The sequence below is a fragment of the Diprion similis genome, chromosome 9 (genome assembly GCF_021155765.1).
Source record: "Diprion similis isolate iyDipSimi1 chromosome 9, iyDipSimi1.1, whole genome shotgun sequence".
Lineage (NCBI taxonomy): Eukaryota > Metazoa > Arthropoda > Insecta > Hymenoptera > Diprionidae > Diprion > Diprion similis.
The window spans coordinates 1,605,551-1,626,601 of record NC_060113.1 but is presented as its reverse complement, the minus strand read 5'-3'; the positions used below and the strand labels follow the sequence as shown (position 1 = coordinate 1,626,601).

Genomic DNA, 21,051 nt, shown 5'->3' with positions numbered 1-21,051 from the left:
TAACAAATACTTTGAGTCTGGTTTCTCGATGTCGAATTTTGATTTCTTCCACGTAACTAATAAAAGAAGAAAATAATTTTATCAGATAAACTTTCCTTTTTTTATTCAATATAAAATCATGAAAAAACGACTTATTTACTTTTCAAGTAACAAGTAAAGATTTTTATCAACATTCAATGAACAGAATGAAAATTTATTCATTCGAATGTAAACTGTAAGAAAGAAAGAAAATGTTGTTATTTATATATTTATTTATTTCTTGTTGTTGCCGTTGTTGACCTGCGTAATAAACGACCGATTCGCCGAATCGCATCTGGCACGTCATGTTGCAATGATGATATCTAAGTGTGTGTGCGTGAATGGTGAATGACACGCAACGCCTCTCGGGTATCGACATGTAATTCATTATGTGTAACTCGGTTGTGTGTCGATACCAGTCCGACGATCAGCTGCCACGCGGTAACCACGCGGCTGTCGAATGAAGATAATAAGACTGTAATAGGCGAGAACTCGAGAGACTCGCGGTCGGCGAGACCGACCTGACAAACAGGCGTCGCGACGCTCAGACGTGCGACGCACCTTAGACCGCACGTATGTACGTGCGTGCCCCTCATTATGCGTGAATACCTGTACCGGCGAAGGATTATTGTCATCGATCGCACGTAGTTTCGACGCCGTTCATCGAACCGGCGAAAAATCGTATCTATAACTTATCCCGCATCGAGGAAATCGGCTGCATATTTTTATAACAATTAGACAGGTAAGCTGCTGACCGTTAATTAACAGTGCGCGGTGCTCTTTAATAATTAATCTGCGAAACTGTTTGAAAGAATTTTTTTTTCCCTAGGCGAAATACGTAGAAAGATTTTTTCTTGCGTAGCTCTTTTAAAGAAAATACTAAATTTATATACCGATAACTAAGCATCCGTGTTGCTGGGCGCGAGCGCTTGGAAACTGCTTGGAATTCTGTTGTGCTCTCTGCACCGTGTCCGTTTGCAGTAACTGTAACTTGAATTAGAATACAGATGTATATACGGTGTATACGTGTAGTTCAGGCGAGACGGCCTCTCTTTAATTCCAATTCTAGCCATTCGCGGGAAAACCCTCGCGAGTAGGTGTGTGTATATACATATATACATATAGCTATAGATCGAAGCATTAATTGTTTATACATACATTTATAATGTATATTCTAAAAGCGTTCTAAACATTATTGTCACTCGTATTTTTCTATCTATATACACTCTGAGAAACCAATGTGAAACGAGATTAAATATAATTTGTTAATTTAACAAGGAAAATAAAAATTTTCTTTAACATTCGGCGCGTTTGGCTGAACGTGAAACTTTTCGCTCGTTGTCATTGCTCAGTCGCAGATAATATTAACTTTTAGGCAGCCTGTGGTCGAATAATAATATATAAATGTCGGTTGTTTAAATATATATATATACGTTAAAATCAACGGCGGTCTAAAGGTTAAAGAAACTCAGGGCTTTTATCTCAGCGCATACAGAGAGTTTAAAATCGAAAACAAGCTGAACAGGATTAGCCGCGATACGAAAAAATTATATATGCATGCCGTACGTCCCCAGCAGACGTTGATGTAAGTATTTGTTTTCAAGTATTAGTACTCGGCACATACTTCTGTCCTGTGACCCCGCCATTCCGTCCGTCTGATGTTGTATTCGGTGTATAAAAGTATTAGTACACGTATATCCGAAATACGCAGAGATACGTGAGAGGTACAGAAATCGGCAACTGCGAGTTGACTCGCAAGACGTCAACATCTCGATCACGCGTAACGATCGAGGAATTTAACTATAACGACATTAAGTTTCGTGAGAAGCTCGAATTCGGGTGCGTTCCAGAATGTCATCCTCTGGTAAGCAGCAACTCTCCACCGCCAAGTTATCGAGCGAAAAGCCAGCGGTTGTTCCGAAGAAGGATCAAGGATCGATATCGAAGACTGATCCGATTCCAGCTAAGGAATCGGTAATCGTCGGCGTGACAAAACCCAAGGAAAGCCACCTGCAAAAAGTTGCGGTAAGTTTTCGTTGAAGAGGGAATATAAGAAATAAGCATATTCTAGGACTTTTTCGGGTCTGATGTTACAGCCGGTCCAGAGCGCCGCTCTTCCCAAAAAGATTTCGCTGCCGTCGATCGATCCGGAGGCTCGTCCGCTGATCCTCGCCACCCATCTGGTTCCCTCTGTCCCCGTCGGCCTCTTCGAGGTTCTCGCCGAAGCCGTCGAGGCGGCAACTCAACGCCCTGTGAGCCTCGTCTACGAGTCTCGATCCGACAGACCCGTCGCCAAGGATGTCGTCGACCTGGGTAATCCGAGTTTCGATTAAATTACATTAAGCATCGATGTCGACTACCCTGGTGAAAATGGTTTCGACGAATTTTTAGGGAAATTGGAACATTTCGAAGAATTTGCTGGAAAAAAGGAATAGTTTGTCATAAAAACTTGTAGATTTTCATCAAAAATTTATATTGAAACAGGAAATGATCCAGGACCGTGATTTGTCCTCGGGGTTTCAATAAGTTACCGTGAAACCGCGATGAAGAATTAGCATAGTTTTTATATCTGACAGTCGGCGATTTTTATCGATTCAATATATACGCCATCTTACTTTCCAACTCGTTTGAACCTGCACGGACAAGTATCTAGTTGTCATACTTTGAATATTTTCTCAGCCATTCTACCGGCGTACAGCGAGTGGAAAGGAGGCGAGCTTTTGCCAGTCACCTTCGTCTTCGCTCACCGATTGAACGACGGTACGTCGGGCAACGTTTACGTCGACATAGTCGTCGCCGCTGACCATGGACCCTACGTCAAGGTACGCATGAATTTAAAAGCGATCAAATCGCCCGTCGGTGTCCGCAGATCTGAATTATCCTTGACCAATGATCCGGATTTCCATATTCACTTCGTGTAGAACATCATGGACCTCCGGGGTCATCGATGCTCCCTACCGGACCGTCGCCGACGAAGAGGCGCCGCGACGCTTCTTCTGAGCGACCTGCGTTCGAAAGGAGAGAGTCCAGCTTTCTTTGGAAATACCCTGGGTAGGTGTTAAGACAGTATGCATAATCCTGAAAGGACATTTTGGAACGTTAGTTTCGACGGTGTGAAGTTAGCAACGCGTTGTCGTCCCTAACGATGCACGGCGAAGAAAAAGCGTCGCTTCGTGAATTTGGAATTGTTTGAAGACCTTTGAGACCTTTGTTAATCTCACAAACTTCCAAGTCTTCTTCACCCGTTGCCCAAACTAATTTTACCTCCTATAATTCCGTCTTCGTTCGATCTCTAATTCGTTCTTGTTCGCAAAATCGAGACTCGTGATCGAAGCCGGATAATATTTACCCGTTTAGCACCAGTTACATCGACTCCGGTTAGACGCGCTCGTTCGTCCCACTGAAATTCTTGCTTACAGAGACTAAACACCGGTTCTCCTTGAATCGGCTGCCGCTGGCCACAAAGCATCATACGTACCTAAATATGCGGAGAAAAATAAACGATGAGAGGAGACAAGCGTTTTTTCATTATTTTTCCACGTCCGCAGATTCCGGCTCGCAACTCTCGACGCTGCAAATGGTGGCGGGAAAACAGACGGAAGTCGGAGTCGTCGAGGCGCCAGTGTTGGAATTTCACCGAAAACGGACGCCCGGCGTCGGTTCCCTATTCGTTTTGGGCAGCCTCGGCCCGCTGCCTCCGTACGCGATCTACGTCAATAAGTCAGTTTCAGGTGAGGTTCGTTTAAATTATGCAGAGCCAGGCGAACCGCTTCTCAGCATCCCCGAGATCATTGCTTGCGTAATTCGCCGTTGCGGTATAATTGAATAGTAAATCGAATGGCGCCGAGCGGATGACTTGGGATCTTGACTAACGCCTAAAAAAAGCATAATAATAAAAAGACAAAATCAGGGCCCACCACGCCGCCTTGACACGTGGTTACGTCACTGCTGACGCAATTACGAGTCATCGTCGCGTCCTCGAAAACGTAAAGCGCCGTTCGTCCTATAACAGGAATTTAATAAAATTATGGACTCGCTTTGCGGTTTCGAATGCAGATTTATATGCACCTTATTTCACTTTTGTTTCCGCTTTCTTTCACATCTCTCTATATCATTTGTTTGCTTCACAGCCGAATTGAGGGAGAAAATATCCTCGTACTTGCTCGGCTCAACGAAAAACGAACATTGGGCGGAACGATTTTCTCCCTACGGAGTCATCGGCTTCACCTCGAATTCCTTGGACGCCTACGTGACGGACGAAGGTGCCGAGGATGTGCCAACAACCGTTCGTTACTATTAGATTTCATGAGGATTTGTTTATTCAAAGATTGTAGTAGTATTTAATTTCAATATCATACATTGTACTTGTTGTTTCAATCTCCTCGTTCACAATATCACACGTTCGTCAGGTGGTTATAGTAATGTTAAGTACGTGGTACCTTATACAGCAAAAGAGGGACCAGCATCTCCGCCCTTCTGTGCGATCAAATTGAAGAAAGCACAGTTAAATTTTAATCGGTTAATGATATTAAATCGAAAATATTCTTTATGATGTGTACATATACTCGTGACTTAAACTTAGTATTGAAAAAAAAGTAAATTTTTTAATTGAAAAAGTTGAAAGAGTTGGAAAAATTTATTACAAAACTCGACGCGTTTTTTGTTTCGTCAATCTTTTGTGAAATGCCTAATTAATGTAGACTAAAAAGAATCTCACAACGAGTCAACATGATAATTCACATAGCACGTTATGGTCAAGTATTATGCATACAACGGCTGTGCCGCGATTATTAAAGGTATTCGATGTACAGAACGCAACTTTTTTTGTGATGGTCAATCAACAAAAGCAGCGGCGCAATAATAATTCCTAGCTGAAGCATCGAAAATTTCGAATAACGATGCGACGGAAACTTTTACACGTGATTCAACGTCATAAAGCTATCGGTAATTATTCGACTACCAAAAATTTTGGGGCAGTTGACCGTCGGGTGGCGGCATAGAGCCTCTGGTCAAAGAATTTTTCAAAAACTGTTCCAACCGAGCCAGAGGACCACCAGCTGTACCTCCGAGGCTCTGCATACGAGGATAATATTGGGTGATGAGCAAGGCAAGCAGCTTTGGAAACTGATTAGGATAGGTTTTCCACAATGCGTGTCCAGTCACTTCAAGCATATCGAAGATCAAGGTTGCACAGATGTCAGGACGTGGTTCTGTAAGTATAAATCGTATTTGAAGACACATATTCGAATAAAACATCACTTTTAGGAACACAGTACGGTGGGACATTGAGTAGCATTTACCGATGTTCAAAATTGCTGCCAACCATCTCCAAGCGTTTTGTAAGCCATGAGGATGTGGACGCGTGACGAGCTTTCGCTGCCTTGTTACAGTCAGAGCCGCATAAAGCCTCATCAAGCCCGACATTCTCTTCAAGAACTTATCCTGCCGTTCGACGGTTCCATCTTCCGAATATTTGTAGCCCAAGGATTTGTAGTAGTCCTCGTTAGACTGGCCCTGTTGTTGAGGAAGGAACATTGGAACTAAGTAAGGGCAGGTTTTGTAGAAATAGGCCAAAAGTAGTTCACCGAAGTCCGGATAGTCGTTCCAGAGAGCCACGATAACCGCGGCAACGGAAAATGCCATTTCTGGTTTGCTGGAAACTAGAGCTTCGCCTTGATTCTGTTTACAGACATGGAAAATTGTGGTGAAATGTAAAGATGGTGATATTCTTATCGATATGCTCAACGTACCACAAATTTCTTGGCCAAGGTATGCTTGCAGAAGGGTATGCCTTGCGGATGTTGGTTTGCATTAGTCGGCGGCTTTCCGCCTAGCAAACCATGCAGCTTTTCGTATTTGTCGGTAAGATGTTCTCTGCTAACACCGGAAATCGCATTCACGGGTATATTTATTGCTTTCTGACACTCGAACCGGAACTTCTTTGTAGTCTCCGAATTGGTTAGAGGCGAACATAGGATGTTATGATTTTCTAGTAATTGTTGACTATTCAAGTAAATTTCCACTGAATCCTTGTCAGCGAACTCTAGAAGATGTTCTGAAAATTCAAAAAAATGATTAGCAAGCAAACTTCTTACAGAAAGCTGCTATCTACATGAAGTAGCAATGAAAACGCTCACCTGTTTTAGACTCTGGGACGACGGATTCCACTGATAACTGTGTCTGATTTGTAGTCTCTGGTGTACTATTCTCCTCCAACGCATTTGTTGTGATTTGGTCAGTGACGCCAGTACTTTGAAGGATCTCGCTTGGTCTTTGATCAGGTTGAACTGCAGCTTCCTGAGCTTTAGAAGCCATAAGTTGATTCTGCGCTTGGGCTTGTCTCACTTCCTCTTCTCTGCGAGCTACTTCTGCGTCGTAGGCAGCATTTATTCGATCTGAAACCACAGAGGTAAAATATGTGGAAGAGTTTGTATTTAGATACAATTTTTTACTAACCTATTTCTTGCTTGAAAGCATTCAAGATAGCCTCGCTATGTTTTGCAAGAATCTCTGCGGTGTTAATATCTTCTTCGGTCAATTCGCCTGACTAAAACAGTTACTAATAGTTACCAGGCGTCAATGTTCTAAATTACAGAGCAATTACAAGGCTCTCGCTTGGCTGTATGTGTGAAAAGAAATTGGTGAAGTGAATATGAGAGTTACGAAATGTCCCGAAACAGAAACGAATGAACAAGTAGGCATGCTGCAGGTAAATTATGGTGAAAACCTCACTTTAGCACGCTCGAGCAATCCTTCCATGCATTTGCTGAGCTCCTTGAGCTTGACTGAATGCGGAGCAAAGGCAGGTCCAACGATGTTCCTGTCCTTGCAGGACTTTGACACTGTGCTGATGTCCTGATAAGTCGATCCGAAGCTAGCATGAAGCGGGAGCATTTTTTCAAACAATACTCTCTTCTCTTGATTCCTTATTCTCTGTTCCTCAACTTCCCGTTCCAATTTCTCTTTCCGTTCCAGTATTCTCTGCGCATGTAATTGCTGTTCATGTTTCCGTTTAATTTCATTTTGTTCAGCAGCATGCTCCTCCTCAGCCTCAAGCCTGGCGATTTCATCCTTCGCTATACTCTCCTGATGCTCTCTGTTTGCTATCATCATATTCCGAATTACAGCCATTTGTTCTCGCAGTTTAGATTCCGCCTTCATCATACTCTGAAGGCGGCGTTGCATGCTTTGCTAAAAAAAAGAATACACATTTGTTTTTTGTTTCTTGGCCAATAGTACAGACAAATTTTGCTGTAAATTTCTTACTTTGACTTCTTCTCTTCGTTGCACCTCATTTTCGAGCAGCATTTTCTTTTTCGAAAAAGTTATACCGCTTCTGGTTGATGCCTTTGGACTTTGTGACCTTGGCTGTGGTTTAACCTCTTTAGTTATACTGTTATCCGGCTGGTTTTCAATGTTCTCGTTGTCCACATGATAGTCAGGAATCAAGACAGAATCTGGACCAATCGTGACATGCCGGACAGCGTCTGATATGCGAGACGCCTTACACAAAGCGGATACTTTGAGACATGTGAAGTCGGAGGTAATGTCATTCATGTTATGCTGCTAAAAGAAAGAATTATATGTGTATCATACGTTTATTAACACGTCAAGCGCTTCACAAATATAGTTTAAAAACAATTTTCGACTCAAAACTTGATTAGCTGTTATTTCATACCGTTTCGCCATTCATTGTGCTTGCAAAATGTGTTATATCTTTGCGCAGTCCGAAGAAAGTTATATAAACACTCCAATTAGGAATCGTTTGTGCTCCGTTTAATTATCTACTAAATTTTTGAACAATCTATCCACATGAGTATCAATACGTTTCCCATAATCAGCTGATGTCTATTTCATAATAATATCAGTAGCACGTGTTTCAACAAAACTATATTTTAAACATTGTAGGTTTTTTTTTTTTTTTTTTAATCCATTAGGTATAGGCTATACATTGTAGGTTAATAAATACAATAGGTTAAATATTTAACAACACAACCACCACACAACCACACTTCAATCGTAATGTTAATTCTAGGTTTCTTGTTTATTATCAGATGTCGCCACCAGTTCGTGGCTGCGTTTTAATTCTTTAGTGATATTGGAAAAGTCCCTAGATCGGGGAACAGATTTGTAAAAATGGCAGCACTGGCAGCTAGAAGAGTGGCCAATCAACGCTGACCTTGAAGAAACCAATTGCCGCAATGATCTAGAAGTAAGATGAACATGGAACGAGGAGAAAGCGCCAATGGAAAGTACTAGACTTTGTACTCTGGTCGAAACGCACGTGCAGCATCGGCAGAGCAGAGCAGAGCACGACGATCCTGTGAAAAATAATTTCCTGTATTTGTGCGGTTGTGTTGGAGGAAAGGTGTGAGAGTGCACGGTTGGTTGTAAAATTGTAAAAATAATGGCTCTCGGCTCGCAGGTGGAGACGACCGGTGATAACGGGACAGAAAAGATTCCGATAGTGAATGGGAACGAGAAGGAGGAATCGACCGCGAAGGGTGAGCGAAAAATGTTGATACCTTTTCCTCTTTTTTTTCTCTTTAACCTTAGCCAGTTCCAACCGGGTCCAACCTCGGCACATAACATTTCATGCTAACCGTTACATAACGCAGTGATTCTCGAACGAGGTTATTATCTCCCGTGCATTTTGTTGCAGTTTAACAACGTAGTTATATCATGAAATTAGCCGGGTGGTTATGTAACTCGAATTACGAACGAGCCAGTGCGGGGGTCATGTGAGCGCGCCGATCGCAGCGGCGACTCCTACCTCGAACAGCAGCCGACGCTGCAGACGAAATATTTTGATTTTCGAACGTGAGGACGGACGCCCATCGGTCCGCGCCCTTCTCGTGTTATCTTGACGATCGATCGCGCTCAATTTTTGTACATTATTAATAACAAACTGAATTCATCAACAGACCCTTTAGCTTTTTTCTATTTTCTCGTCATTTATCGCGTCTAGATCTATAACATTACCGCTTCTAACTGGTCCGCCCCTTCCCTCAAATTGCATCATCATTAGCAACGAATTTATCATGCGAGTGTTTCTACCCGTGACTGCCAACCCTGCTTTCTCCCTCACTTACTCAAGATTAAAATTTTCAACCATGGCTATTGAAATGAATAAAGATTGTTATTGTTATTATTCTGTTCATTCCGTTTTCCCTGCTTTCTTTTATTTTCCTCTTGTTTGCATTTCGGGTCGGAACAGGGAGTGTTGTCTCGCTCACAATAACAGACGAGAGTAAATACCTCTAAGCTCGGTCTACTTCACAATAAATACTTACACTAATCTCCGGTGAACAATGGTTTTTATTTATTCTTGGGTATTGTGATTCATTTTGAAGCGGGGCCTCGTCATTTGAAAATTCTCGCCGTTTACTCTGCAGCAGAAATGTTTTTGATTCTAACAATTATCCAATTATGCTATTATGATCATCATTTTGGGTTAAAAGCACACCATAAACAGCCAATTTTCGCCGACCATTACGATCCATCCGTTGCCAAAATGAAATGAAAAAGGAGGTTTTTCATATCCCTTGAAATTGATTTGCCGTACGAATTTGCTTGTACATGGCAAACTGAGAAATCAATGTCCCATGGAGCGGTGCGTAGTTACCGAGAGTTGAACAGAAAATCTCGAGGCGAATACAGAAAGCCCATTTGGTTCCTTTACCACGATCAGAATGTAGCTGCAAAGAGGCTATTTTCATTGATACATTTATTGACATTCAGATATTTCACGTTTTTCTTTCTCACTCTTTTTTCATTCGATATTCCGATTATTTTCATATATGAAAAATTGTTTTCCGAACAGCTAGATGTACGTTTATAAAATAGCGCAGATCAACTGATCATTTAGTTGCAAATATGCCAGAAAAAAGCACCTTCTCAAAATTGTGAGAAACGATTTCGCATTTAGGTCCCAAACCAACATGGCCGCCATTAGCCGCCCGCTTGCAATTTAACTTCGGCTGTACGGTGATTTTTGGCCGTTGCCAATCACCGAGTGTCATTCCATGGCGAACCAGAGGATGGCAAGAATAGTTTGGTCATGAATATTGCATTCGGTGAAGATCGAAAAACTAAGAATTCAACTTGCGACACTCACCAGAATTAGTATTTGTATAGTACATGTATTGCCTAAGGATTGACTCAATAGTACGACGCCTCGAACCAAAGCAGCTGGAGAAAGTCTGCTCTCGTGTCTAAATCTAAATTTAAAGATACCCTTTTTTACGAATCAGTCGCAGCGTATTCTAAACAAGAAACCTCCAGATCTATTGTATCATAATTGAAATGAGCTACCGCAAGTTAAACGATGACAAGCAATTCGTCCGTATTTTTAGGTGAATATCGTACCTGAACGCGGTGGGCGAGTGCTTTTCTCCGGAGTTTATTGCCTCCTGTGTATCATCGTGACGTTATCTAATCAGGGATCGGAACCAGAGCTGTGCAGCTGAATAAGTGCAGCAGCAATGTCTTACAATGCTTCCCCACATAGTGTTCTTTCATTTATTGAACGGCGCAATATTGCCTGCGGACAACGAATTAACTTAGATGCCCGTTTGAAATCATCCTGGCTAGGACGACATGGTTAAATCGATTCATTTGATTGCCAGTTTAAGGCAAAACGTCGCCTCCGTCCTCTTTCCGTGCGCGTTACTTATACCGTTTACACATGCAAGGGGCATCGCGGTGCATGAAAATCCACGTGACGAGAGATATAATGATGATAATAACAACGACGACGTCGACGACGTCGAAGGGAAGATTGAGAAAAGGAAGCACAAGAGGAGCCGCAAAACGAAATGACAAAAGAAACGAAAAGACACGTAGAAGAGGAACGAATGTCGAGACGTGGCATGCAGTATGGTCTTCCTGCGCGTATGTGTTGGACGGGAATGAGCCTGGTCCATGGCGTGCAGGGTGAAAATGCTGTCTGCACGAGTATATAAAGTGTATAATTAGGAAGGCAAGCAAAGCGAGCGCGGATGAACGGCATGCTGAGGAGCAATCGCGGCGGCATTTTAGACGGCATGTGAGGATGGCGAGCGCACTTGAGATATTGCTTTAAAAGTAAATAGATTTATGCGCGATAATAGGGCCTTTTCTAATCGCCGCACGGTAGACCAACGGACAAACTCTTGAGCATAATGCACATCCGGGCGACGACCGTGACAAGCAATTTTTTATTCCTTACTGAGCGTTTTGTGCCTTGAAAAGGCTGATTAATTGCCTACAGCGAAGGCAGCAGCCGGGCTGCTTGACGAGGAGAAAGATGTAAAAAACAAAACGAATTGTATTCATGTTGGTGTAGGCATTACATACGATTCGATGAATGAGGAAGTAAACTACTGTATGTAGCGATATAATTCTTGCAGAGAAAATTTAGTATGGACTTGTATCTTAACTAGCGAAAAGCTTCATTTCCAGAAATCTGTTAGTATAGCATCTAGTATTCATGCGTAATCAAAACTTCCGTTGTGTTCTATGCTGTTCAAACATCGCGTAAAAGTAAGAACAGATGTAGGAAATTAAGCTCCGCAAGTATATCATCTAAGGTTTCTTCCATCGAAGTAATCGATCGAAAGCCTCTACGTATACGCTGTAGATAGATGATAGATGAAGTAGATAATTTTTATTATTATTTATGTACAAGATTAAGTAGGTTAAGGACAATACTAATAAATACTGTACGTAATAATGAAATAGACTAACAATAAGATAAAGAAACGACAGAGTCAGATACAGGTTGACTTGAAACAAGCAAACCAACTGACGATAAAGAGAACAAGAAAAAGTAACCGTTAGGACTAATTATTATTACAGTGCACCTGCATTCTAGAATATTTTACAGACAAATACAAAACAGCACATAACGACTTACAGGGCTGTGCAACTAGCTGAAACTAACATGTACATACATATATAGAAAGAGTTACTGCACATATCTGTAATACATAGTCCTAATGATTGGTAATAATTCGTATGGAAGTACAGTCGTCGTTGTATATTGATCGAAAAAGAGAACACGTGAAGAAAACGATGATTAGAACGCGAGGTCTAATTCTCTGAGGTATTCAGAGATGATAATTCCTTCAACTAACTCACCCTGTAATGAAAGGGGAACGGCGTAACGGAAGGACGACAAGACAGATAGCAAGTATAAGGAAGATGAAACAATTTACTCGGTACTCTTTCTCGCCAATTTACTCGAAGACATACCTATACGGGGTGGTAATTTTTTTGAAATTATCCTATGCATAGACCAAATATCCTCGTGAAAAAGTTCTGTAGGATATTCAATCAATCTATCGTCGAAAACTTGTCGATCACCCGACGTATGTACATACATGTATGGTCGACTATTACAACCGCTGCTTGAGTTGATCGCACTTGCGAAACTGATGAACGAACAACGTGAGAGAAAATAGATAAGTCGGCCGACGGTTATCGCTCCTTTTTAAAAAGATATGTATACATGTACTTACACCGTATGTATGTCGCCATAAAGGCGATCCAAGATGATCGTATAAAACTATAAATTCAACACAATTTATACCTTCGTTGGAGAAATTCATCGATCAGGGGATGTGCAAAATCGGCAATTAGATCAGCCGTTGGATGTATTATTTTTCACCTATTCGGGTTAATCAACAAACGGTTGACTTAAGTAGATTTTTTTGTGAGTTTGATAATGATATGTACGTTTTCTCTCTAATGCGCTGGATTTTTCTCATCGGGCGCGTTCTCTCCTCTCGGTTCACGTAACGATAACGACGAATTTGATATTTGCGTTGTAGCGACTTGAAAACCGGGCCGCGTTTCTTCCCTGCGGGCTTATACCTCCTACTCACCTTTCCTTATCTCTTATATTTTTCGATAAAGAATTCACGGTGCGTGAAGCGTCGCCTGTCCGTTTGCTTGCCGACGGGCTTTCAGTTTTTTTAATCCATTTTTTTTCCACCTTTCTTATGTATCACCGTTAGACCGAAACAGGAATATTCTCGGGAGATTTTTGACGTGATCAATATCTTGAACCTATAGATACAGATACTAATTGGTAAAAATAACTGGCATTTCGCGCCTGCACCATTTACATCGGGGTTTATTTATAAATCGCGGTGTGTGTACAACGACGTTATACTTATACACACTGCACGTGTTGTACGGAGTGTTTAAAGTTGCACCAAAATGCAAAACCGTTGTTCGTGACATCCGGGGTTTGGTTTTCAACTTTCAGAGCTAAAAAGTTGCCCGCAATTATTGGCGGAAACCCCAAGCTTACTGATTATAGTAAATTACTATACTGGTCGATGCTAATTGCACAAGTAGCGATTCCCGATTGCGTATATAATTTTCCACGGAAGATTACAAGAAGTTTATCAACGTTGACCTTATATTTTGATCCAACAGAATCGATCAAGAATGGAGAGAGCAGCGGAACCAGCGTGACTGAGAACGTAGTCGAAAAGGGCGAAGTCGAAGCCACGAAAGAAGGCGAGAAGGAAAAGTCCTCGCGAGACTGCAGCAGCAGCAGCAGCAACGGAAGCGAGGCCGGCAAAGATGAGAAAAGCGAAAAAACCGGCGAGAAAGAAAAGGATGGAGGAAACGAACAGGAAGTCGTCTTCATCCAGGACATGGGATTCACCGTGAAAATTGTCAGTCCGGGTAACGAGCCCTTCGACATTCAAGTATCCAGCATGGAGCTCGTCCAGGTAAGCTGAATTCGGTACAAAAGTTGGCGGTGAAATTCATTCAAAGACTTTTATACTACTAAATATTTTCCTCTTTTCATTCTTCCAGGAGATCCACCAGCTCCTAATGGATCGCGAGGACACCTGCCACAGGACATGTTTCTCTCTTCAGCTGGACGGTAACACCCTCGATAACTTTGCCGAGTTGAAAAATATCGAGGGTCTGAAGGAGGGATCGGTCATAAAGGTCGTCGAGGAACCTTACACTATGCGCGAAGCCCGAATTCACGTCAGACACGTTAGGGATCTGCTGAAATCCGTCGATCCAGGCGATGCTTATAACGGCGTCGAGTGCAGCAGTCTAGCCTTCCTCAACGTCGTGACTAACGGCGATATTATGGAGAAGAAAAAAGCCCGACCCGACTCCGTCGACTGCACTCCACCAGACTACATCATACCGGGCAGCAAGGACAGGCCCTTGCTACCCTTGCAACCTCAGGCAAAGGAGCAGCGGTGTCCGCCTTGTTTGAAAGTGAGATTAAACAAATATCGCACATTTCCAAGCCCGCAATTTACTCTGGAAAAGTTTGCCAACTGAGGATAGCTAGTTTTTTCAGTTTCAAAAATGGCATTTCGAAATATTGAAAATAAAATCGAATTAAAAAGGATTTTCCCATGGAAAGATATCAGCATAGTTTTGCAGAAACAATTTTAAACGAGGTACCACTGAATCCTCAACTGCTACGCAATTTTCCAATTATAGGTGTTGACCACTTCCGGGTGGAACCCGCCTCCTGGATACAGAAAACTTCACGGCGATCTGATGTATCTGCACATAGTTACCTTGGAGGACAAACAGTACCATCTCACGGCCTGTGCTCGTGGATTTTTTGTCAACCAGTCTTCGAAGGAGACTTTCAATCCAAAGCCTGCAACCCCTAGTCACCTGTGTCACAGTCTTATAGAGCTCTTGAATCAGCTGAGCCCAGCGTTTAAGAGAGGCTTCGCCGCGATGCAGAGACGCAGAACACAGAGACATCCCTTTGAGAGGGTTGCCACTCCCTATCAACTCTATGCATGGAGCGCTCCGCAAATTGAACACACGATCGATGCGATACGTGCGGAAGACAGTAAGTCCTTTTCTTTTTCTATCCTCACTGTTTTCGGAAATTGACCTCTAATCCTCTCTCTTAATATGTTTTTCTTTCATAGCATTTTCCTCCAAATTGGGGTACGAGGAGCATATTCCCGGCCAGACCAGAGACTGGAACGAAGAACTGCAAACCACTCGTGAATTGCCGCGAAAAAATCTTCCCGAGAGACTTCTTCGTGAACGGGCAATTTTCAAAGTACGAATACTTATTGCTGTATGCGATTAATAATTTTGTTCATACAATCTTTTGGTGATATACATATCTTCGGGAAATGTGAGGAAATTACCAAATCGCTATCTGCAATAACTCGCTTGATTACTTTAGGTACACAGCGATTTTGTCGCCGCAGCAACGCGTGGGGCTGTTGCCGTGATTGACGGAAACGTGATGGCCATAAATCCGGGAGAAGAAGCAAAAATGCAAATGTTCATTTGGAACAACATATTCTTCTCACTGGGATTCGATGTCAGGGATCACTATAAGGAACTAGGCGGTGACGCTGCCGCCTTTGTGGCACCTCGCAACGACCTTCAAGGTGTCAGGGTCTATGCCGCTGTAGATTTGCCTGGTTTATACACACTTGGAACCGTCGTCATAGATTATAGGTAATGGTTGAAGTGTACATGCCTCATGGGTTGCTCATGTACAGAACGAAAAAATTCATGTTATTTCATACATTGAATATTGTGTTGATTGTTGCGTTTATATTTTAGAGGATATCGCGTCACTGCTCAGTCTATTATTCCCGGAATTTTGGAACGGGAGCAGGAACAATCCGTGGTTTACGGATCAATCGACTTTGGAAAATCAGTTCTCACCCACCCAAAGTATCTTGAATTGGTGAGGAGGCAAATTATGCAATATCCATACAACATTGACAGCAATCCTTGTGCATAAGTTTTAAATAAATACTTTCACTACTTTATGTATTGTAGTTGAACAAGGCTGGACAGCAGTTGAAAATTCTACCACACAAAGTAGTAAACGATGCGGGTGAAGAGATAGAGCTTTGCAGTAGCGTGGAGTGCAAGGGCATCATCGGCAACGACTCGCGACATTACGTTCTTGACTTGCTGCGGACTTTTCCCCCAGATGTGAATTTCCTTAAACGTTAGTTTCAAGCTTCACCGAATAACGAAGTTTTGTTAACTTTTGGAAAGTCATGCAGTAAAGAGACGCTTCGATTTCAGTTGAAGGTGTTGAACTAAGCAAGGAAGCCAGAGCCCTCGGTTTTCCCGTCGAGCATAAACATCGGCTGGCTTGCCTCCGCCAAGAACTAATCGATTCTTTTGTCGAGGCAAGATACGTCCAGTTTATCAAGCATGCTGCCGTTCATCTCCAAGAGCTGACGTCGGCACGAAAATCCCACAAGGACAAAGAATCCAGTTCGAAGGTAAGTCATGGCACCATTGTAAGTGCATAAATTATAAGACTGTCATTGTTACGTGTGAACTGAAACTGATTTCTATCTGGATTAAGGAGGACAAGAAGGAGGAACCAGCTACTCCTGCGATCGATAGCAACAAGGAAGACTCAGTGCAATCGAGCATTGAGGCAGATGAAGCAAAGAAAATAGTTGAGAGTATTACCGATTCTATAACAGGAGGAGAGAAGCAGGAGCGTAAGTGTTGTTCAATATTTGATCGAGAATTTTTCATACAGCTTTCTCACACAATCGTAAATTATATATCTTGATATTACTTTAGTTGAAGAAAGCACAAAGGAAATCGTTCGCCGAGCAGCTGCGGCAGTCGGCAGTCTCCGCGACGCGGAATTTGATGTGAGGTTCAACCCTGACGTATACTCCCCAGGGGTGAAGCACCCCGACAATAACGGTGACACCCTCATAAAACAGAGACAGCTAGTCAGAGACGCTGCTGATTTTCTACTCACAGTACAGCTACCAACCTTTGTACGTATGAAAAGATAAAGCGAGACTGCACGTGTTGTTTGAAGCAAACTTAACGTTGTTACAATGAGCAGCTGCAGCCATTAAAATATCGTACCGTACATTTCCTCTCAAGATTCGTGAATGTTTGGATCACACTGCGGCAGCTATGGACGGTAATACTTTGGTCGAAGCTCTACATGGCCGCGGAATCAACGTCCGTTATCTTGGAAAGCTTGCAGCTATGCTGGCCGCCGTTCCTCAACTTAAATACCTGAACCGCATTGCGGTTTCAGAACTCGTCCTGCGCTCGGCAAAGCACATCTTTACGTCGTATATGCAGGTAAACCTACGGTTCAAGAATTTTCCTCTCTTCCAAATCATTCGGATTAAAATTTCCGGTCTCTTATCTCAATTTGACATTTTTCTTTACAGGGTACCGAGCTAATGTGTCTTTCTGCAGCCATAAGCCACTTCCTCAACTGCCTATTTTCATCAGCTCAATTGACACATCCACAGCAGAGTGTAGAAGAGGTTGGTACTAAATCGGTAAAAAGCGTTGTGTAGAAGATTTTTGACGCGCGATTTGTTAGAAGTTTAGAATTAATGTCAAGCTTTCTAATATACGTTATTACTTTAATTTGTAATTTGATAGTTGCAGAGCAAGACAGCGAAGCGACGCAACAAACGAAAGGGTAGAGCCAATGGGCCACAGCAATCAGAGGTTGAATGGGCATCGTTGACACCAAAATCGCTCTGGGCTCAAATCAAGACAGACTTGAAGGCCTACTACGATTGGGAAACACCAGCCTCAGACTCCCTGGATGCCACAATTGAACACTACCATCTACAAAAAATCTCCTTGCTCAGAGGTTTTTGCGTGAAAACTGGAATACAGATCCTGCTCAGAGAGTACAACTTTGAGAATAAAAACCGCGCCACGTTCTTTGAAGAAGACATCCTCAACATCTTTCCAGTTGTAAAGCACATCAATCCTAGGGTGAATAACGTTCTGTTAACATTCTTTTTTCGAATAGTAGGACTTTTTGTTTTTACTACTTAATTCGTTTTATCAGGCTAGTGATGCGTACAATTTCTACACGACGGGACAGAGCAAAATTCAACAAGGATATCTAAAAGACGGGTATGAGCTGATAAGCGAAGCTCTGAATTTACTGAACAATGTCTATGGTGCGATGCATCCAGAGATTGCTCAGTGCTTAAGAATGCTGGCAAGACTGAATTACATAATGGGAGATCATGCGGAGGCTCTTTCGACACAGCAGAAGGCAGTCCTTATGTCAGAGAGAGTGAACGGCATCGATCATCCATACACCATTACTGAATACGTATGTATCTTGTTAAAAATTTGAGCTAATCGCTCCTAAAGCAAGTTCCAAGAACAATTATCTTTAAATATCAATTTTCTTCTTATTCACAGATTCATCTCGCACTCTACTCATTTGCAAATGGCCAAGTTTCTGTTTCTCTAAGACTTTTGTACAGAGCTCGTTACCTTGCCTTGATCGTGTGCGGCGAAGATCACCCGGAAGTTGCACTCCTTGATGTGAGTATTTTAGAAAACTATTAGCAACAGGTGAATTGTTGTAAAGAATATAGCAAATTTGGTGAAAAAAAAATTTCTTTGAATGTATTTTTCAGAGCAATATTTCTTTGATATTACATGCTGTGGGAGAGTACGAACTATCTCTACGCTTCTTGGAGCACGCATTGGCTTTAAATCTGCGCTATCACGGTCCACGTTCCCTGAAAGTTGCAGTTTCTTATCACTTGGTAGCGAGAACTCAATCCTGCATGGGTGATTTTCGTGCAGCATTAAATAATGAAAAAGAAACGTACGCTATCTACAAACAGCAACTTGGAGAGGAGCATGAAAAAACTAAAGAGAGCAGCGATTGCCTCAGGCATTTGACGCAGCAGGCAGTGGTACTGCAGAAGAAAATGAACGAAATTTATACTGGTAAACCCGGCGTTAGTTTACCCCCAATTCAGATTCAGCCGCCCAGCATGGGCTCTGTACTCGATATGCTGAACGTGATAAACGGTATATTATTTGTGCAAATAAGTCAACAGGACATTGAAAACTTCAAAGCAGAGATAGAAAAGCGTCAGAAGGAACAGACCCCAGATGGGGAGGTCAAAATGATAGAGATGAATGGTAAAAATGAGGAAAAGACGGCTGAATCAAATCAGACCACGAAAAAAGCAGACTCAACCGACGTTGAAAATGATGAAGCGAAGCAGTTAGTCGGCGCTACACCGAATCCTGTGGCAACGGAGAGCTGAGTTTATTGAATAAACTAAAATGGAGATAGAGTCTGTTTAAAACTTCCAGTCTTATTATATCTCAAATAGTTATTTGAAGCGAACGACGCGTCGGTAGGATTTCAAGAATTAAATACTGAGGTCTGGGTTCTCGAAGTGCCCAGCTATTGGATAGTGAAGAAAAAGATATTAAACTCGCGCTCGCCTGACCATAAAAAGACTTCGGAAGTTTTCACAGCCAGATGAACGAAAAGCTGTAGCAATTGAATTAATCTACCTGCGACTTTTCAAAAATATTGACTTCGTGTAAATATATGTTATCGTCAATTTTAACATATGAGCTGTTTAAGCACACGTACGTATAATCGCCGTGTGTATGCTCCGAATCCAGTTTTCACGGGCTTAAAGTAGTAACGTGTAAAATATTATTTTGCTGATTCGCTATTTGTGTAGATAGTGAAAAAAAGTCGGTCAAATCGTATGTTTTGATCTATGATACGCGAGTATAAAATTATGTACTTTTTATCAGTACATAAAACTGGTTTGATTAATACGTACCTGTATGTTCACACGTGCAGGAATATTTTCATTATTTTGAGCGCGAATCGTGTAAGTTTTCCACGTGAATTACAATTCATCTGTTCGATTTTGTAGAGTCTAAATGAATGAAATGTTAGAACTTACCGTAATATTAAGCCATTAGCTCGAGTCAGTTGCTTTTTAGTCCATCGTTATCACCACAGGGCAATGATTTATACGTACATACAGGTAATCGTATGAATCGTTGAAGACGAATCATGTGTCATAGGTAATCATCGCTCAAACTACCTATAGGAGATTAAATATTTCTCGTTCGTTGCTAGCATTTCTTTCTGTAGCTTTTAAACGGAACCAAAAATGAAAAAGTGATATTGATGAATGTGAGAACGTAACTAAATAACTACGTCAATATATCTTTTACAGTCGTAGACATTGTTGTACGATCATTGATTTTAGCTACGGCGCATTAGATACCGTATTTCAAAGCTTATTGCAATAATAAAAAGATAAGCATTTTGAGACAAGCGAGACAAGAAGTGGTGATTTTTAGAGTTATCAGATATTGTAGCATGAAGTCTTCGAATATCAAACATTACGTATAAATGTAACTACAATATATTGAATCAAATTTACATGACTAAGTAGCATACTCCTATAAATTGAAATATACATATTCGATTTCAATTCATGTGGTAGTCGTAGAACTTTTAATGCTGTGGGTCGTTACTGTACTAGTATATCGTTTGACTTTTCTTTTATTGATAATCATGGATAAAGTAAAGGGAAGTTGCATTGTTTGAAAATACCACAAGCTCTCCTAGAGCATGCCGCTAATTAGCAATTACTTACGTATCAAACGCTATATCGTACTTGACCTTTTCATTTTTTGTCTGAACTCGAATTGGAAACTTTGGTCATTTTTTCATTATACAAATCATTCGACAAATATCTCCATAGAAATAAACGTCAAAGTAAATGTAAAGTACGCGTTTAAGTCATTCGTGTTGAACTGACCAACATGAAATAATTAATTTCATCGTGAAAATTACGAAAATGAATCGTATATAGCAGTTTGTAATATCACTACTTTAATATTTGAAGTAATACAAGTACTGGTTTAATAAAACATAAAAAGCTGAGATTTTTATGTTTTTCGTCAGAATAATGCCAAAATGAGAAGAAACTTTCTTCACTCGTTAATTTGTTTTTGTTGGTTTTTTTTCTCTTAGGATTTAGTGTAATATTATTCTCGCACTCGTTAGGAAGATTGAACAATGATAAAAACTGTTAGTCGGTAAGGATAAACATTAAATACCTGATATACATATACGATCTGTTATGTAATTTGGTAAAAATCATCACGCGAATAAAACCATTTTATATGAAACGCGTGTTTGCTCTCGCTCGTTGAAATATGAGCAAAATGAATACAAAAATTTATAATGTTTGTTTGAAACAA

General features: G+C 41.4%; 3 protein-coding genes across 5 annotated transcripts; 2 read left to right on the top strand and 1 right to left on the bottom strand.

Annotated features, from left to right (window-relative positions):
• Nucleotides 1-1,763: 1,763 nt before the first annotated feature.
• On the top strand, nucleotides 1,764-4,603 carry LOC124410628. Its single transcript, XM_046889134.1, has 6 exons — nucleotides 1,764-2,043; nucleotides 2,115-2,331; nucleotides 2,698-2,840; nucleotides 2,940-3,069; nucleotides 3,567-3,749; nucleotides 4,149-4,603. The coding sequence occupies exons 1-6, from the start codon at nucleotides 1,870-1,872 to the stop codon at nucleotides 4,316-4,318; spliced, it is 1,017 nt and encodes a 338-aa protein (XP_046745090.1). The 5' UTR covers nucleotides 1,764-1,869; the 3' UTR covers nucleotides 4,319-4,603.
• LOC124410624 (mRNA export factor Gle1) lies at nucleotides 4,374-7,916 on the bottom strand. 2 transcript variants are annotated; one of them, XM_046889124.1, is made up of 8 exons: nucleotides 7,697-7,916; nucleotides 7,285-7,584; nucleotides 6,751-7,209; nucleotides 6,475-6,565; nucleotides 6,156-6,413; nucleotides 5,769-6,073; nucleotides 5,319-5,697; nucleotides 4,374-5,228 (listed from the first exon to the last, which is right to left on the bottom strand). In XM_046889124.1, the coding sequence occupies exons 1-8, from the start codon at nucleotides 7,709-7,711 to the stop codon at nucleotides 4,975-4,977; spliced, it is 2,061 nt and encodes a 686-aa protein (XP_046745080.1). In that variant the 5' UTR covers nucleotides 7,712-7,916; the 3' UTR covers nucleotides 4,374-4,974. The 2 variants fall into 2 exon arrangements, with proteins under 2 accessions (XP_046745080.1, XP_046745081.1); XM_046889125.1 differs by having other exon boundaries at nucleotides 7,285-7,581.
• Nucleotides 7,917-8,274: 358 nt separating this feature from the next.
• Nucleotides 8,275-20,979, top strand: LOC124410623 (clustered mitochondria protein homolog). 2 transcript variants are annotated; one of them, XM_046889123.1, is made up of 17 exons: nucleotides 8,275-8,522; nucleotides 13,444-13,745; nucleotides 13,834-14,256; nucleotides 14,488-14,854; nucleotides 14,937-15,073; nucleotides 15,203-15,483; nucleotides 15,592-15,718; nucleotides 15,814-15,988; nucleotides 16,069-16,271; nucleotides 16,358-16,499; nucleotides 16,585-16,790; nucleotides 16,903-17,109; nucleotides 17,202-17,300; nucleotides 17,428-17,766; nucleotides 17,843-18,115; nucleotides 18,208-18,333; nucleotides 18,429-20,979. In XM_046889123.1, exons 1-17 carry the CDS (start codon nucleotides 8,426-8,428, stop codon nucleotides 19,071-19,073), a joined length of 4,149 nt encoding a protein of 1,382 aa, XP_046745079.1. In that variant the 5' UTR covers nucleotides 8,275-8,425; the 3' UTR covers nucleotides 19,074-20,979. The 2 variants fall into 2 exon arrangements, with proteins under 2 accessions (XP_046745079.1, XP_046745078.1); XM_046889122.1 differs by having other exon boundaries at nucleotides 17,422-17,766.
• Nucleotides 20,980-21,051: the final 72 nt, after the last annotated feature.

What these genes read in the sequence shown, in the direction of transcription:
- LOC124410628 (XM_046889134.1), top strand. Translation starts at nt 1,870, where the DNA reads ATGTCATCCTCTGGTAAGCAGCAACTCTCCACCGCCAAGTTATCGAGC. An exon ending in GCCACCTGCAAAAAGTTGCG is followed by an intron (nt 2,044 to 2,114) that starts GTAAGTTTTCGT and finishes CTGATGTTACAG; the next exon opens with CCGGTCCAGAGCGCCGCTCT. An exon ending in CAAGGATGTCGTCGACCTGG is followed by an intron (nt 2,332 to 2,697) that starts GTAATCCGAGTT and finishes ATATTTTCTCAG; the next exon opens with CCATTCTACCGGCGTACAGC.
- LOC124410624 (XM_046889124.1), bottom strand. An exon ending in AACGAAGAGAAGAAGTCAAA is followed by an intron (nt 7,210 to 7,284) that starts GTAAGAAATTTA and finishes TCTTTTTTTTAG; the next exon opens with CAAAGCATGCAACGCCGCCT. An exon ending in CGTCCCAGAGTCTAAAACAG is followed by an intron (nt 6,074 to 6,155) that starts GTGAGCGTTTTC and finishes TTGAATTTTCAG; the next exon opens with AACATCTTCTAGAGTTCGCT.
- LOC124410623 (XM_046889122.1), top strand. Translation starts at nt 8,426, where the DNA reads ATGGCTCTCGGCTCGCAGGTGGAGACGACCGGTGATAACGGGACAGAA. An exon ending in AGATGTGAATTTCCTTAAAC is followed by an intron (nt 15,989 to 16,068) that starts GTTAGTTTCAAG and finishes CTTCGATTTCAG; the next exon opens with TTGAAGGTGTTGAACTAAGC. An exon ending in TCTTTACGTCGTATATGCAG is followed by an intron (nt 17,110 to 17,201) that starts GTAAACCTACGG and finishes TTTTCTTTACAG; the next exon opens with GGTACCGAGCTAATGTGTCT.